The 17591-nt window shown below is 41.4% G+C and overlaps 1 protein-coding gene across 5 annotated transcripts in view; it reads right to left on the bottom strand.

Annotated features, from left to right (window-relative positions):
• The window catches only part of DIAPH3 (diaphanous related formin 3), a 530405-nt gene that overhangs the window by 250640 nt on the left and 262174 nt on the right, over nucleotides 1–17591 (bottom strand). For all 5 annotated transcript variants that reach the window (XM_075128866.1, XM_048851760.2, XM_075128870.1 and 2 more), the window contains one exon: nucleotides 13043–13144. In XM_075128866.1, the coding sequence (XP_074984967.1) occupies nucleotides 13043–13144 (102 nt within the window). The remainder of the gene's footprint in view (nucleotides 1–13042; nucleotides 13145–17591) is intronic.

Genomic DNA, 17591 nt, shown 5'->3' on the forward strand with positions numbered 1-17591 from the left:
GGTGAAACCACTTTGGACAAAACCTTTGGATATGGTCTTAAAGACACTTTTTCTTTGAAGAACTGAGCAGATGAAGATTCTATTGTTAAGACTAATTTGCTGATTCTTCTTGTGGATGTTACAGCCACAAGAAAGGTTGCCTTTTGGGAGAGGAGAGACAATGAACAGGTAGCTATCGGCTAAAATGGAAGACACATGAGGGCGGCCAGCACAGTATTATTATCCCACAATGGGACAGTTTCGTTCACAAGCAAAAACAATCATACAATACCTTTCAGAAATCTCACTTCCATGGAGTTAAAGAAAAACTCGCCTTGGATCAGAAGAGGAAACACCAGGACTGTTGCCAAGCGAACCCTCAATGAGCTGTAAGATCCAGACCCAAATGCAACAAACAGTCCAAAATGTCCTAAACACAAGCCAAAATGCATTGAATTTCCTGAGATATTGACCAAACCAAAAAACACACTTAGCCAATAAATAGAGCAAATTGATGTTTTTCTACAATTAAGCAGGATCCTCTGAACTGCTTCCAAGCACTGCCCTTCCTCCTCATCTAGACATTTACCATCCAGGCCATGAGGTATAGATTCCTCAGCACCAAAGTACCACCCTGGCCAAAATGCTGAGTCAGCAGGCCAGGAAAGAGAGGAAGAGATTTGGGAGGTCAAACAGACTGAGAAGGTCAGAGAACCAACAAACACTGTCTTGGGCAAGTTGGCACAAGCAGTATTAGATTGCATGGTCCCATTTCAGTTTGAGGATAGCCTGTGAAATGAACAGAATAGGGGGAAATGCAAACATTAGGTCCATTCCACAGTTCAGATTAAAGGCATCAGTTAGAGAACCGGAGCTGAGTCTCACCCAGGAACAAAACATTGACAGCACATTTTGTTGTCCTTTGTTGCAATAGTTGACACAGCTGGTTGTCGTGAGCTCCTCCCTGCTTGTTCACATAATACATTTCAATGCTATTGTTGGTGAGTATGTGAACTGCTACTCCCCAGAACTGATCTTAGAAGGCACAACACACATTGTAAATGGCTTGAAGCTCTAGTACATTGCTATGGCACTACACTTCCATCTGTGACCACAAACCCTGAATGTTTAACGTTCCAAAATGCACTCCACAACCTATAGTGGAGGCAGGCAATGGTGACTACTGCTCTGGTTGGCAGAGGATGGGAAAAGGTAACACCCTGGCACACATTGTTCTTGTTCTTCCCAACCACTGTAGAGAGTTCAGTATTTCTGGAGGAACTCAGACAAGTCTGTCCAATGACTGGCAGACCAAGCAATAGACCAACTTCAACCATGACTGAAGATGACAAAGGTGCAATCTCACATGCTGAACCAAATAACTGTGTGGGGCCATATTCCCTAGTAACTTCAGGTTTACAGAAATTGTGCTCAAAGGATGAGATCGGAGAGCCTGACAAAGGCTTCAAATTGCCTGGAATTACTTGTGCAGAAGAAAGGCCCTCAAATTCATCTAGTAGGGCTTCAGTGAACTCAATTTTTTGAGTTGGCATCAGTGTTAACTTTGCTTTGTTCAGATTCAACCTCAGTTGGTTGAAGAGATCCAGCTTGAACAGAACATGACTGAGGACTTGTTCCTCAGATCTGCCTCTCATTAGCCAATTGTCTAGATATGGGGAGACATGAATTCCCTTCCTTCTGAGATAGACCACTACCACCATCATGCATTTGGTAAAGACAGATGGAGCTGATGACAGTCCAACAGGGCGAACCATGTACTGATAGTGTTGACCAGTGACAAGGAATTTCAGAAACTTCCCATGGCCTGGGAAAACCGACTAATTGAAATAGGTGTTCTGAAGATCAAGAGCAACAAACTGGTCACTGCAATTCAATGTGAGAAGAAGAATAACCAGGGCATACATGCAGAGTCTCATATATTTGATGTATTTCTTGAGACAATGGAGATTGAGGATAGGTCTCACCCCTCCCTTGGACTTGGGGATCAGGAAGTACAGAGAGTAGAATCCCTTTCCACCATGAAGAAAAGAAACTTCCTCTATGGCTCCCAGAGCACGCAAAGTCTGGACTGCTGAATAAGCAGATTTCAGAGTAACAGCCGTGTTAGTCTGTATTTGCAAAAAGAAAAGGAGTACTTGTGGCACTTTAGAGACGAACCAATTTCTTTGAGCATAAGCTTTAGCAGTAGCTCATGAGAGGGGTACCTGAAAAGGGACCACAGGGGGAGAGGGAAGGGGGGAAGCAGGGCAGAAATTGTATGGCATAACCCAATCCTACAATGCCTAGGACCCATCTGTCCATAGTTATTGTTTCCCAATTACTGTAGAAGTGAGACAGCCTATCCCTGAAACGAGGGGAGAGAATTGAAATGTTTACAACTGGTATGCTGCTCTCTATATGAAAGTCAATTAGGCTCCCTGAAGGTGGAGGACGATGGGGGGGGGGGTTGAGTAAAACTAGAGCCAGATCATCTCCTCTGTGATTTACATCCTTTTCTAGGGAAGTCTTGCTGCCTAGCAGAGTAGGACAACTGGAGAAAGTATCGCTGAGAGCAATATTGCTGGTGTTGTTCATGCTCCTCAAAATGACATCTCCTTGTCTCCTGGGTGCAAACCCCACAAAGACCATAAAGTAGCTCAGAAGTTCTTAAAAGAAAGTAAAATTTCATCCATGGCCTGCTGAACTTCAAGAGCTATGCTGGAGTTCTGTAGCCATGATGCCTCTCATTGTCACAGCTGAAACCATAAGTCTAGATGAAGCATCCACCACATCCAGTGCAGACTGTAAAGATGTCTTGCTCGCTAACTAGCCTTCTGCCTTCAACTCCTCCCTTGAAGATTCTGATAATTTAGCCGTAAATTTGGACATTGTGCCCCAACTTACAAACTAATATTTAGAGAATAATGCTTGCTGGTTGGCAATGTGCATTTGTAATGAGGAGGATGAATTTCTCCCCATAGATTTGAGAGCTTTTGTCTTTAGGAGTAGATTTATACCTCCCCTGACAAACTCTCTCATTTGCAGCAGTCACAATGAGGGAATTAGTAAGTGGATTCGAGAAAAAAACACTTGAAATCTTGCATGGGGACATAATCTCTCCTATCAGCACACTTAACCATGGGTGTTACAGATGCTGGTGTATTGCACAGAGATTTGGCAGGCTCATTCATAGGGAAAGTGGGGGGCATTAATTCTGCACTTGCATAGTGGCACAGAATTCCCCCAGGAGTAAACCTGCTTCATTTCTTAGTGGTCATGATTGGGAAGGTGAATGGAAAGTTAAGTTGTAAACAGGGCCTTAACAAGCAATATATTGGGGTCAGGGTGTCTATGCTAGCTAAAATAAACAAGAACACCGTGGTGCTAGGAATAATGGACAAAATAAGTTAGGACTATAAAGATGAGATAAACAACAGGTTGAGAGTGGACAATGCGTGGACACAGCATGCTATGCAGGGATTAGTTCCTACAAAGTAAACAAGCCATGTGATGCAAGTTACAGTAAATTCAATCAAATTTACAGTAAATTCAATGTAATATGTAAATGTATGTAAAGAAAGAAGTTTTCTGTTTAACTTTGGATGTGTGGTACACCATATACCCACCCCCAATACTTGAGTATTATCAACTCAGTGTAGCTTTGCTGTAGGCCAAATGAAGAAACCTGAGTGATTAAATCTGGCATTGAACTGAGGTTTTTTTTGGATCCCAGAGAACTGGACAAAGTGTTCTCCAAGAATAGAACAAGGTATTCTGGATAAGCCAAGTGGAAAAGGTCAGGGTTCCTTCCCCACTCTGAACTCTAGGATACAGATGTGGGGACCTGCATGCAAGACCCCCTAAGCTTATTTTTACCAGCTTAGGTTAAAAACTTTTCCAAGGCACAAATTCCACCTTGTCCTTGAACAGTATGCTTCCACCACCAAGTGATTTAGATAAAGAATCACGGAAAGGACCACTTGGAGTTCCTGTTACCCCAAAATATCCCCCCAAGCCCTTACACTCCCTTTCCTGTGGAGGCTTGAGAATAATATCCTAACCAATTGGTTACAAAGTGAACACAGACCAAATCCCTGGATCTTTGGACACTGGGGAAAAAAAATTATCAGTTCTTAAAAGAAGAATTTTATTTTAAAAAAGAAAGGTAAAAATCCCCTCTGTAAAATCAGGTTGGAAGATAACTTTACAAGATAACAAAAGATGCACAAAACACAGAGGAACCCCCTCTAGCCTTAGTTTCTAAGTTACAACAAAACAGGGATAAACCTCCCTCCAGCAAAGGGAAAATTCACAAGCTGAGAAAACAAAGATAAACAAACTAATATGCCTTGCCTGGCTGTACTTACAATTTCTGTAATGTGAGAGACCGGTTCAGAGCGGTTTGGGGTCCTTTTGGTCAGGTGCCAACCAGGTTATCTGAGCTTCTTAACCCCTTACAGGTAAGGAGGAATTCTAGGCTACCCTTAGCTGGGTTATGACGGAGAGAATCCCATCAGATAGCCTAGCTTGAATCAAGGAAGCCTTATCTGGATTCTTAGACACAGACAAGTAGAGGTCGAGAAGTTGAACTCCTCAATGTCCAGTTAGAAGGATCCCAGATAAGAAAAAAGCCATCCTTAACATAAATTCGCTGTTGCCTTTTCTCAATCACAAAGGGAGAGAGAACTCCTTTCTGGCAAAGGCAGCCATTAAATGCCTACACACAGGGCTAAAACTGGACTTTTGCTCCTACAGTTCTTCAACACCTCTCTGCCTTTATATAGCCTCAGGGTGAGGAAAAGTCTGTGAAGCAGAAAAAGCTATCCTGGGCCTTGAAAATGCATCAGCAAAGTAAAGATCAGAAAGGGTAGTAACCATATATGGAAGAGGTTAACACTGTTTTTTTAAAAAAAACAAAACAAAAAGCTAACTCTGAACATCAGCAATACAAAAGGTCTCTACCAGCCAGCTCCCGGTCAATCATCAGACCCAGCAAGGAAGATCTACATTGACAAAGAAGAACTGAAAAATGTAGACTTGGCCTATCTTGGCAGCCATAGATGTTGAGATTCAACACAGAACCTGCTGAGCCAGCCTTGCCTTTGGCAGACTGTCTTGCCAAGTTTTCAACAATGGCAATATCAGAACACACACTAGACTTTTAGTTTATAAAGCGGTGGTAATCCCAACGCTCCTCTATGGTTGTGAGACTTGGGTGACCTATAGAAAACACCTGAAAAACCTGGAACGTTTTTTGGAAAAATCAGGAAGTCAAAGGACTTTGAGCATGTTCACTTGATGGCAGAACAAAATGGGCTGTATTTCAAAATAGACACAGCCAAGACCTATCCCACTCATTTAAAAGTCTCATACTGCCTCTAAGTCTGCAGATCAGAGGAAAACTCCATCATTGGGTATGAAAGAGAGACAACTGGAATTATCATAGTGCACAGATGAAATCAAATAGAGCACTGATTCTCAGAATTGGAATATCAAAAAACTAGATTTGAGCATCATAATATTAGACTCTTAAGCTTCCTTACTTCAGAAGGAAGACAGCAGTATTGTTGTTTTGGATAAATGAATCCGAAGTTATTTCTGAAATTACACAGATATGAAACCCAACTAGAGTTGAGCATGCATTTCAGATCCCAAGAAATGAATTACCATAACATGGCAGTTTTAAAAGTGTCAGATTTGTAACAGAAATTCGATTCCGGTATCAAGAAAAATAAAATCTGCCTACCATGGATAACAAACAGACTATTCTTCTATGGCAGAATGTGTTTCAGAATGAATAAATAGATCCCAGCATTTTATACTCTACAAAATTAAGGAGGAAGTACAATCCTAAACTATCCATTTTTTGTAAGCATAATGGCTTTTCGTCAAAAACAAAAAAATGAATACTACCTAGGTGATCTGTACACTGATCCACATTAAAGATTGATGAGATCAACTTATTTGTGGTTTAAATTTATTTTCTAAATAGATCCGCCTCACTTTACATAAACTTTCCCTGTCAAATGAAACAAATCTTTAGCAAGTTAGCGCCTTTCACTGTATGATTACGTAAGATCACAAATGTGCTTACAGTTGTTGCCCATTATTTTCTCTGCATGTTTATAAAAGAGAATTATAGTGTTAGTTCAGATCCGTGCTAACTAGACTATGACATGATCAGAGGAGCACATACATAGTACCTATCTTTAAAAAGGTCAAAAAAGGAGATTTTGGAGAATTATGGATTAGCCAGCATAACTGAGATACCCAAAAAGAGTACAAATGATTAAGAACAGCCAAACTGGGTAAGACCAATGGTCCATCTAGCCTAGAATCCAATCTTCCAAAAGTGGCTGGTACCAGATGCTTCAGAAAGCATGAACATAACAGGGCAATTTATTGAATAATCCATCCCCTGTCATCCAGTCCCAACTTCCAGCAGACAGAGACTTAGGGACACCCAGAGCATGGGGTTGTATCCCTGACCACTTTGGCCAATAGCCATTGATGGACCTATTAAACAATCATTTTGTTCAAACCTAGAGGATAGTAAGGTGAAAATTAACAGCCAGCGGGGACCTGTAAATAACAAATGATGTCAAATCAATCTAATTTCCTTATTTGACAGTGTAGCTGACTTAGCAGATGGGGAGAGCAGGAGACATGATATATATTGAGTTTAGACACAGTCTCATAAGCAAACTAGGGAAATGCGGTCTAGAATAAATCATCATAAGGTGGGTGCACAACTGATTGAAAAAAATGTACTCAGTTATCAATATTCTGCTGTCAAACAGGGAGGACATGTCAACTGAGATCCCACTTGGGGTCCACTACTATTCAATATTTTCATTCACGACTTGGATGATGGAGTAGATAGTATGTTTATAAAACTTGCAGATAAGAAGGTGGGGGTTCCAATCACTTTGATGGACAGGATTAGAATTTTATTAAACTAAAGAATTGATCTGCAATTAGCAGGATGACATTCAGTAGGAACATAATTTTCAGTATAAATACAGGACTCTTTAAATATTATCGATGTATACATTTCTCTATGATTATGACAACAAGTGATATTCTGGCTCTTAGCAGATAGATAGCTCACATACCACCCTTTGGTTAACTATTATGTATATATCCAACCCCGGAGACCTTTGTAAAACCCTAAGCACTCCTTGTGTCGTCTGCTGTTGACATGAAGGGGTCCCTGGGTCACACGTAGGACCAGTAGCCCTCATCTTAGTTTGCAGCAAGGGAATATAGGAAAAACTTTCTAATCACAACAATTGTGAAGCACTGCAACAGATTACATAGGGAGGTTCTAGAATCCCCATGATTGGAAGTTTTTACAGACATGTTAGACAAACACCTGTCAGGGATGGTGTAGGTATACTTAATCCAGCCTTAGCACAGGGAGATGGGCTAAAAGACCTCTTGAGGTCCCTTCCAGCTTTACATTTCTATGATTCTATGAAAAATGCCACGGTAAACCAAATAGAAAGTTGACAATTAAAATAACGTCTTTTCATTTACCCTGTTAAACGTCTTCAAACTAAATTATTGTAGCCTGATTTAGGGTGTACTAATATTAATATAATTTATCAATTTAGTTTTAATAATATTAATAATTATTAATATTAATTAACATGGGTCTTAGGCTCACCAATTTGTTTGATCAGAAGACAAAAGTTCTTGTCCTGGATCAGTCTCCACAGAATTTATAAAGGACCCTCGAGGGTATGACAGGAAGCTCACACTGAGACAGATTATAGCCTTAAAGACTTTTTATTTAAAATCAATAATAGTAAGTAAATGGTAAAATACTCAGAGTTACAAAGTTACAATTGCATTACTGTTATTCAAAAGATACATATAATAATATAGTATTATATGCTACAAAGCTTTGGTTAATATACTCACACCCTTCCTTGATAACCTAGTGGAAAGAAAACACAGGACCAGCCTTGCCATTCAGGTTTCTCAATTCTTGAGTGAGGGATGCAGTGTTTAGAAGAAATCTAATGCTAAGAGCTATCAAAAACTAGCTTCGGGTTTACTTGACTAACAAACTTAAAATCAAAACCTAATGAACAAATTAAGAATAAAACTTAGGGAAACCAAGCTTAGCCTAGTTCCCTTGAAACTTACAGTTTAAGAAGAACAAGTAAGCTTACTAATAGTAGTAGTCATAGTAGGTAGATGGAATAAAATGGAAGAGGAAGAGGAATAGAAATAGAGTAGAAAAGAATGAGTAAGAATGGAAAACTCTAGCGAGGTGAGTTACCTCTTTTACAGGGAAGAGTGCCAGAAATCCTTCCTCCTATGCCCAAATTTCATTCCTCATCCACAAAATGTTAGGGTATGCTTACCCCATAGGCTAGTATGTTTGTGCGTATTGACACGTATATACGCGCATAAGTTTTCTTGTGGTGTACCTGTTAAGTCTGTGGGTACACATTGAAAAACCCCCTATGCTATTCTTCCATTGTCTATTGGTCTAGATAAAAGGTCTTAGACATATGCATGGATATTCATCTATTTAGTTTAACAAGATATAGGTCAACTTTACTTTTCTAGGTAAAAGGTCTAAATACAGACATGCTAACTTTGCCTTTGCTTAACATACAGGATATGGCCTGCAGGTCTCTTGCATTACAGCCAAACTTACTTTAATATAAATTTATAAACCTATTACAACACATCAAATACTTAAACTATAAGACAAGATATATATATGCAAGAAAGCAGTTTAGTCCGAGAGACTACATTCTTAATTGCCTTAATGAATAGATGTCATAGTACTCTTCCTCCATTCTACAAAAGATTCCCCATAAAACAACCAAATAGCTTCATCTACCAAGAAACAAGCTAATAAAAATAGTAAGAGGAGCCTTCTGCTCTCCTTCTACTGCTCAGAAAATTCTGTAATTCAAATATATATATATATATATATAAATTAAATTCACCTCATATTTTATTTAGCTGGGTCTTGACACTTTCTAGCTTTGTCAGGAAGCCTGAGCTGAACCCTCATCAATATTACTCAAAGAAATCTAAGGCAATTAGGATGTTAGTCCTCTTTGATGAGGTCACTATGGCCTTTTACGATCAATCCCTGATGGAGGAAATCCAGATTAAGATGAGAGTCATTTAGTTTTTACAAGAACAGGTGGTCTACAAAACAAACTCATTTGGCCCACTCCGGAACTGCAAGAATTTCAGGTTTCTGCATTAAACAGCCTTGTTTGGCACTTTCCACTTGAACAGTTCAGGAGGGAACACCTAGGTTAAGTGTAACTCCCACGGTATGGCCAACAGGATGTAAAATAGAATTACCCATTTCTAGTAAGTGCTGAAGTTCTAGGACAGGGGTTCTCAAACGGGGGTCAGGACGTCATTACATGGGGGGAGGGGCCCTCCTCTAGGGAATATTCTTCCAGAAGCACTGTGGATCTGCTGAGTCAGTTGGCTTGCAGTTTCAAGTGCACAGGGATTTTACTGAAAGCAAGCACTTGTCACCCCCCATCCAAAGTAGCAGAAATGTCCCTCCAAAAACCAGGACTCTTGGTCTATCACCGGTTCAGTGCAATAACTGTTTGGATGTCTGAGTTAAGGGCCAGCCTGACTACACATGAGATCAAGAGAGTTTATAAGATGAGCCTTCTCAGCTGGGAACCACAGTGCATTTGCTCATCATACTTTGTTGCTCAAAAACCACAGCCAAGAGTTAGTGTTGTCTATTATCTCAAACAGTAAATTGAGGAGTACAGCATGTTGACAAGGGGCAATGCACTAGGCAGCGTTCAAGTGTTTGTCTCGGCTTTCCACATTTACATTCAGAGTTATTCTTCAGCATTCACTTTGTCCTACTGTCACCACTCTTTGCCACCCCAGCTCTAGCTCATTGTCCAGGGGGAGTTGTTCTTAAGGAGCCAGAAGTCATCTGTTTGCTGCCAGGGAGACCATGTATACTTCCCCAGGTGGTAGAGATGGACCTGGTCAGTCCCATAGTAGGAAACTTTTCTTTATATTTTGCTGATTTTTCTATCGTTGCAGAAAAACCTCAACCTTTCATGATATTCTTAGAATCTGGATGATTTAAGTCCTGAGCCATTGGGGTTGCTAGTAGCAGAAAGGTCCTGTAATACAATCATGCCCAAGGGACTAGATTATTATAGACCATTTAACCAAGAACAGAACTGCTCTCATAGGTGTCAAATTGGATTGCAGGATCAAGTCTAAGGATTATTCTAGTTTCTGAAGGGTTTATGCTGGCAGGGAATCTCTGCCTAGCTTCATGGGTATCAACACTCGCAGATGGTGTACTCAGAATCTTGATCCCTGTTTTCAGGGGTAGATCCGATGACCTTGCTCCAATTATCCAAGTTATCCAAATATGGAACCTTACAGGTTCTACTGATACAAAGAATGGCTACTGTTATAGGCATAATGCCCCTTTCCTGAAACAGAGTTACAAGGTGATTTGGAAAGGAAATGACTTTAGAATAAGTGAGGGTTTGGACCTTTGCACCCGAGAAGTCAGCACAGGGAGGGAAGCCTCTTGACTCAATGTACCAGAAAATGGAGACTTGTAACCTGAGAAGAAAGAATCCTCCCTGCAGCCCTGATCTGTTCTAAAGTGCTCTAACAAATTATATGCAAAGAGCTAAGGATATTGGCAACTAACGAGAGGAAATCCCAAACAGCATCATTAAATCTTTGATCTACCAACAGTAAGTTAGAAACAATACCGTGACTTTCACGACCCACAACACTTAGGTAATGAGATCCAGAATTCCTTATCCTGTTGGACCTCTGGAAATCAGCAGATAGCAGATGCAGAGGGATAAGCTGCAGTGGAAAAATGGGAAGTGCCATAATCACAAATTCTCCCACGGACTCCCTCAATTTTCCTATGAGCTAAGGAATAATCCGATTTCTGGTACATGACATGACATAATAGCCCAATCTTTATGAAGGGTTGAAACCCATTTATCTGTGAAGCCAGGAAACTTATAACATTGACCAGTTCCATAAAAAGAAGTTTTGGTATCTAGGGCTCAGCAAATAGTCTGCATTATCTTCTGAGAGCAGTTCTGTTCTTGGCTTAACAGTATATAACTGTCTAGTCCCTTGGGCATGATTGTATTGCAGGACCTTTCTGCTACTAGGTCTCTGGCCAGGTTGCAGTGGGAAGCCAGAGCCAGAGAGTGCGGATCAGTTGCTCCTCTGGCTGGTGGTACCATTGAAAGGGTAGCTGCGGCATTCCCCCATCTGCAGCTAGTGCCTCAGCTCCCAGCCTCCTCTGATTGCTCATGCAGCACATAAGAGCTTCCCGGGTTGGGGTGACCCAGTTCTGAGGCCAGCAGAGCCCGCAGGGAGCAACCACTACAGGGGGAACCCTCCCGGCCCACAGCCCCTAGATATCCCCTCCCTGCACCTTGAGCTACCTCCCTGCCTGCACACAACACATAGCTCCCCCGGCCCGCACCCTGACCCATTTTCAAACATTTTGAGCTGAGTCCCACTTTGAGTTATATTTTTTGGTTGCAGCCCCCAACAACCCAGATAGACTGGGTGGCCTGCTGAGGTGAGTCAGGGGGTGGAGGTCCCCTCCCTGGACCCAGCTATGCGGAGCTGACCCGAGCCCTTGCCAGGTCAGCCCTTGCCCTCCCCAAAATAGAAGTCAAACTATGTCTATGCCCAAGGGTCCCCTGCCCTGGCCTGGAGCCCAGAGTTCTCACTCCCCGACCCGCTCTGGGTGCTGGAGTTTTTAAAAGTATGTTGAGTGGGGCCTCAGCAAGTAAAAGGTTGAGAACACCTGCTGTAGAGTCTACTTCTCTGTTCTCCTGATATCATTTCTCCCTGATCTGCTCTGGAAAGGAGGAAGAATCTCAGGGTCTGTGCAATACCAGACTCCATAAAAGAAATGAAAGGATGAATCTATGCACAGGACTGGGAAGGGAGGAAAAAGAGTAGAGAACCCACCACTATCTCCAGGTCCAATCTCCCTTTCTGCTTGCCTTCCTCCCTAGTAGCACTGTTCCTATTGCTACATAAGTTGCTCACCATATTCCAGTCATCTATCTATTGCTAAACACCTGTGATTCCCTTCTTACCACAATTTTTATTCTCCACTAGTCCTTCCCACAAGCCCATTTCCCATCAACGCTTCATTCTGGTGCATGCTCAAATCCTGACATTTAGTGGGAAACAGAAGTGTTCCAGCTGACTGGAACGCTTCAGAGGCTACTTGTTTTGCACCCAATGTCATAACTAGGGTGACTTGCAAAAAGAAAAAAGTGATGAATAATAATTTTAAAACTAGTACCTCAGAATTCTATCATAAAAAGTCTTGAGAATTAAGATCAATGATCTCCAAATAAGGGTCTCCACATCACCCACCCTAGTTTCATCATGACAGAGATGAGTGTTATTGCCCCTGTACCCTTTCACTTACCCTTCCATATTCTTTCTACTATATGTTTGGAAAATGATGGGACACACTCAACCCCGTTATGGATTTGCGAAGGTGAGAAAAACTTGTACTACAAGAATATACGCTGTAAAACATATGCCCAAAGGCACAGGTAGTTTAGTGTGATGATGTAAAAGGGTTTTTTGCGCAAAGATGGTCGATTGACAGCAGAAAGTTGGTGTGGAAATCTTAACTAGAAATTTGATGATTATTTTTACATTTTGTCACGTTACAGAATGACTTCTATCATGGAAGTTCTAAAATAGCTATAGAGTTAACGTATTTTAGATACCTATGAAAATTCCAACATAGAAACTGCCATTGTAAATGATTTTGCTGCAGAAAAGTTATATGATTAATAGTTACTTTATTTCAATCAGGAGACAAAGAACGATGCAATGAATGGGATTTATGGAAATATGGATATGTCAGTTGATATTTATCTAGAAAGTACCATCACTTCTCTCCTCCAGCTTCAGCCTCTGGTTATAATGAGGAACAACAAGAAGGTGACAACACTTCAACACTGGTTACTAATGTAAGACAACTGAAAAATAGCAGCAATGGGCTGGTACTCACCACAATTCCAAACTGCTCTGGTTCAGACAAATTATTATATTCACTCTTGAATTTGGATAGCGTATTCAGCTGCTCTTGTTCAGGAAGATGTTTTATTAAATTCTAACAAAAAAAGACCGAATTATGGACATTAGAAATCTCAAATCTTGCATTGCCTTTTCATGCATGATTATTATTGATATAGCAAGCAAACTGTACAATCAAATGTGAAGACAAGGTCCTTGTCCTGAAGTCCTTACAATTTATATACATAGTACATTGAGGAATGTGATTAAGAATGCACAGAAAAAGTGATTATGTAGTGATGGTTAGCATACCTCTTGTATATGATTTTAATTCTTTTTTGAATACCAGTTTGAAGGGAAGAACAAAATTGATAAAACACACTTCCTGTGCATGCCTGGGTAGAAAGCATGGTGAATGCAATAGGATAGGAATTTCAGATATAGGGTATCCAATGAGTTAACACAATAATTATTCATCTCTGGAAAAAAGTGCAAATGGTATTTTGGTCATAAATGAAAGTGAGTTGCATTTCCTTATTCTAGCTCCTATTTCTGTAATTCAAAACCACCGTAGAATGCTGCAAAATCTGGCATGACTATGAGTTGTAGATCAACAATGATGTAAGACAGAAACAGGGTTCAAACTTGACTGTGATACAGTGTATCAGCACCTCTCTCACATTCTTCTACAGAAGCACAGTTGCTATTTAAAAAAAAAGAATAAATCTTAATAGATAATGATTGTGAAAATCTTGAAAGCATGAGCCAAGTGCAAATCAATGCAGTGATGTCTTCCTATGTTTGTAGAGTGGATAAAACAACAGCTCAAAGAGGTATGAACTGACCTATTCATTTCAGTAACTCAGGCCAAGTCCACGGTTACCAGTAGATCGGCACTGCTGCAGTCGATCTAGATGGTGTTGATTTAGCAGGTCAGGTGAAAACACAATAAATCAATGGGAGAGCGCTCTCCCATCGATTTGTGTACTCTACCTCCCAGAGAAGAGTAAGGGAAGTTAGCAGGAGAGCCTCTCCTATCGACCCAGCACAGAGTAAACACTGCTGTAAGTGTATCTAGCTACTTGAACTTTAGTTACATTATTCACGTAACTGAAGTAGCATAACTTAGATTGATTTATCATGGTAGTGTAGACCAGCACTCAAATAGTCAAAAAGTTTACTAAATGTCAATACTATTAACTGGTTCACTGCACGGAAGAAAAAAATATCATATAGGGACAATATACAGTCTTTTGTAAATGATCATTCATTTTGATAACATAATAGGCTTGAGAGAATACCTCCTACTACACATCAAGAAGTAGCCAAGCTCAAGGTGCAGAACATGGCATCTAAGCCCCACTGAGGGGAAACCAAGTCCAAAGAACTCAGCAGACCATGGACTTATTCAAATCCCAGGAAGGGGAAAAGTGAGTCCCAAATTACTAAGCGGAGCCAAGGGAGCATGCATTGTTTGAACCTCTCAGTCTATTGCATGATGTCTCATTTTGCCATTTCAAGCTTATTTTGTGGACACATCTTGCAATAGTAATCCTCCTTTTTTCTTCCTCCCATTATGACACCTGAATAGGAACTGCAGTGACTTATAGGTCAGGGTACTGATATATGGGTGGGAAACTAACTCACCACCCTGCCAATATTATGTCTGGCTCATAATCTCACACTTCAGTGAACACTAAGTTAATTCAAGTTTAAAAATTACAAAACAGTCTTTAAATAGAACACAATTGTACTTAATACTTATTCTTTTCTCCTGAAGCTTTGTAATATTTTTACCATTCATATTGGCACCCACTCTACTTCTGCAAATAAACACTGTCATTTAAAAGATTAACCTGTTTAGTGTTCTGTCTAGACTTTTTATAAATGGCCCAGGCACATAGGTGCTAAATGTTTCTTTTCTGGATGGATCACTGGATATTTGAACCCAAGATCTCTGACCTACTAACCAAAGGCCACCCCAAAAGGCCAATTCTTTTTAATGCAAATGTTCCATACACCAGCTAATATACGTTTTAGGTCGGTAATGACCAATAATTATGATTTGATGGCTGTTCTGGGCAGTAACTGAGGTTCTTTGAGATGAGTGTCCCTGTGGGTGTACTGGCCCCCTTGCACCTGGGATCGGAGACTTTAAATCAGCAGTGGCTGTCGGGACCACACACACACATCTGCTGTACAGTCCAACCACCCCCAATTCCTTCTCTACTGCAGAGTATGTATCTGGCTCTAAAGCAGAGGGGAGATGGGCAGGTAGTGGCGCACCCATGAGGGGCACATCTCGAAGACCCTCAGTTTACTGCACAGGGTGAGTAACCTTCTCTTTTTCTTCGAGTAATGTCCCTGTGGATGCTCCACTTGTAGGTGACTAAAAAGCAGTGCCTCTAATTGGAAGGCTGGGGCTTCGGAGCAACACATACTGCTGATGCTAGGATAGCAGGTCCTAGAAGTATGTCCTCTGTGGTGTCACATAATAGCGTAGTGACCGGCAAAAGTATCTGTTGATCCCCATGCGGCCGCTTAGCAAATGTCAGCAATGGGGACATTATTAAGAAAAGCTACTGAGGTGGCAAGTGAGCGTGTGGAATGTGCTCTAATTTTAGTAGGAGATTGTTGGAGTTCGTAAGATAAATGTCGACATTGTGAGATCCACTTGGAAAGGCATTGTTTAGAGATGGCTGTGCCTATGGATCTTTCAGTGGTTGAGAGAAATAATCATGGAGATTTTATGAAAGGTTTAGTCCTGTCCAAGTAGAACGCTAATTGTTCTCATGTCTAGGGTGTGTAGAGCTGCCTCTTGGTTGCTGTGAGGCTTCGGGAAGAGGCAAGGAAGGTGTATTGGGTGATTGAGATGAAAAGATGATGGAACTTTGGGTAAAAATCTTGGATGTGGGCATAACATAACTTTGTCGTTATAAAGTTGTCTATGGTAGATATACCATAAGTGCTGCAATTTCACTGATTCATTGGGCAGAAGTGATGGCAACAAGAAATGCCGTTTTCATTTATAACATGCACGTAAGAGCAGGTTGCCATTGGTTCAAATGGGGGGCTAGTCAGAGAATGTAGGATGCAGCCGAGATACCAGGCCAGGGTTAACTCTTGTATGGATAAAGATTTTGGATACCCTTCAGAAAATGTTTCGCGAGTGGGTGTGTGAAGATGGAATGGTCAACTCTGTGGGACTGAAAAGTAGTGATTGCTACCAAATGTACCAGAACGGAGCTGATGGATAATCATGATTATTTAAGGTGTAACATGTCGTGAGGGATAAGTGGTAGTGGAACGCATATTGCGTTGACCTGATGGGAGGCCCACCGGCATGGAAATCTAGTCCATTTGTGAAAGTAAGTGCGTCTAGTCGTATTGCACCTACCATTCAAAAGTATCTGTTTGACAGTGTTCTAACAGGTTATTTCAGAATCCCAGAACCATGAAGGAGCCAGGCTTTGAGGTGGAGCATCTGTGGATTGGGATGGAGGATGTATCTTGTGAAAGGAGCCGCAGCATGGCATGGAGAGAGATTGGGCAGCACACCATCGTGTGAAGGAGGTAAGTATATCAGACCTGTCGTGGCCACGTTGGAGCTGTAAGGATGACAAGAGCTCGGTCCTCCTGTTATCTTGCGAAGTGCTCAGAATAGGAGGGGAAAAGGAGGAAGGGCATAGAGAACTGGTGCATCCTATGTGATGAGGAATGTGTCTCCCAGTGATCCATGTACCCGTCCCACTCTGGAACAGAATTGAGGGCAGAGGGTGCTTTGTGTTGTGACAAAAGATCTATGGTGGAGTGATCCCAGAAGTTGCAGATGAACTGAAGGACTCACATATCTACAATGAATCAGAGAAATCGCCTGTGGGCAGGGCATACTGTGATTTGAAAGTATGAGTCTTGGAAGTCAAGGGCTGAGAACCAATCCCCCTGTTCAAGTACAGGGATAATAGTGGAAAGGACAACAAGCTTGATATGTTGCAGTTTGATGAATTTTTTTAAATTGCAAAGGTCCAGGATAGGTCGCCAGGCTCTGGATTTCTTCTGGATCAGAAAGTAATGGGAGCAGAAACCCTGCCCCCGGTGTTTGAAAGGGATTGGTTCTATGGCTCCCAATTGCAGAAGATTTATTTCTCACCATAGAATAAGTTCATAACAGTATTGCGGGAGGAGGTGATACTTCCCTGGGTGTCTCTTCGGCACTGCCATGTAGATGCCAAGAGATTGGAGAGTAGCTTGGGAGTCTTTAAGGGAATGCAGAGAATTGTCCATGCGCTCCAAGAATAGTTTTTAGCTCTCACAGGGTAAGTCTTCTACAGTGGCTTGTACTTCCTTAGGAAAACCAGAGAGGTGGAGCTATGATGCATGCCCCATGACCACAGCAGCTGCGATGGAGTGTCTGGTGGTATCTGCGGAGTCTAACTAGGCTTGTAGGGCTGTATGGGCTATGAGGTGTCCCTCTGATATCAGGGTCTGAAATTGCTCACTTTCGGCTGTGGGAAGATCATGGCAGAGTTCCTCCAACTTGCAGT

Source organism: Caretta caretta, chromosome 1, assembly GCF_965140235.1.
Source record: "Caretta caretta isolate rCarCar2 chromosome 1, rCarCar1.hap1, whole genome shotgun sequence".
In the NCBI taxonomy this organism is placed as follows: domain Eukaryota; kingdom Metazoa; phylum Chordata; order Testudines; family Cheloniidae; genus Caretta; species Caretta caretta.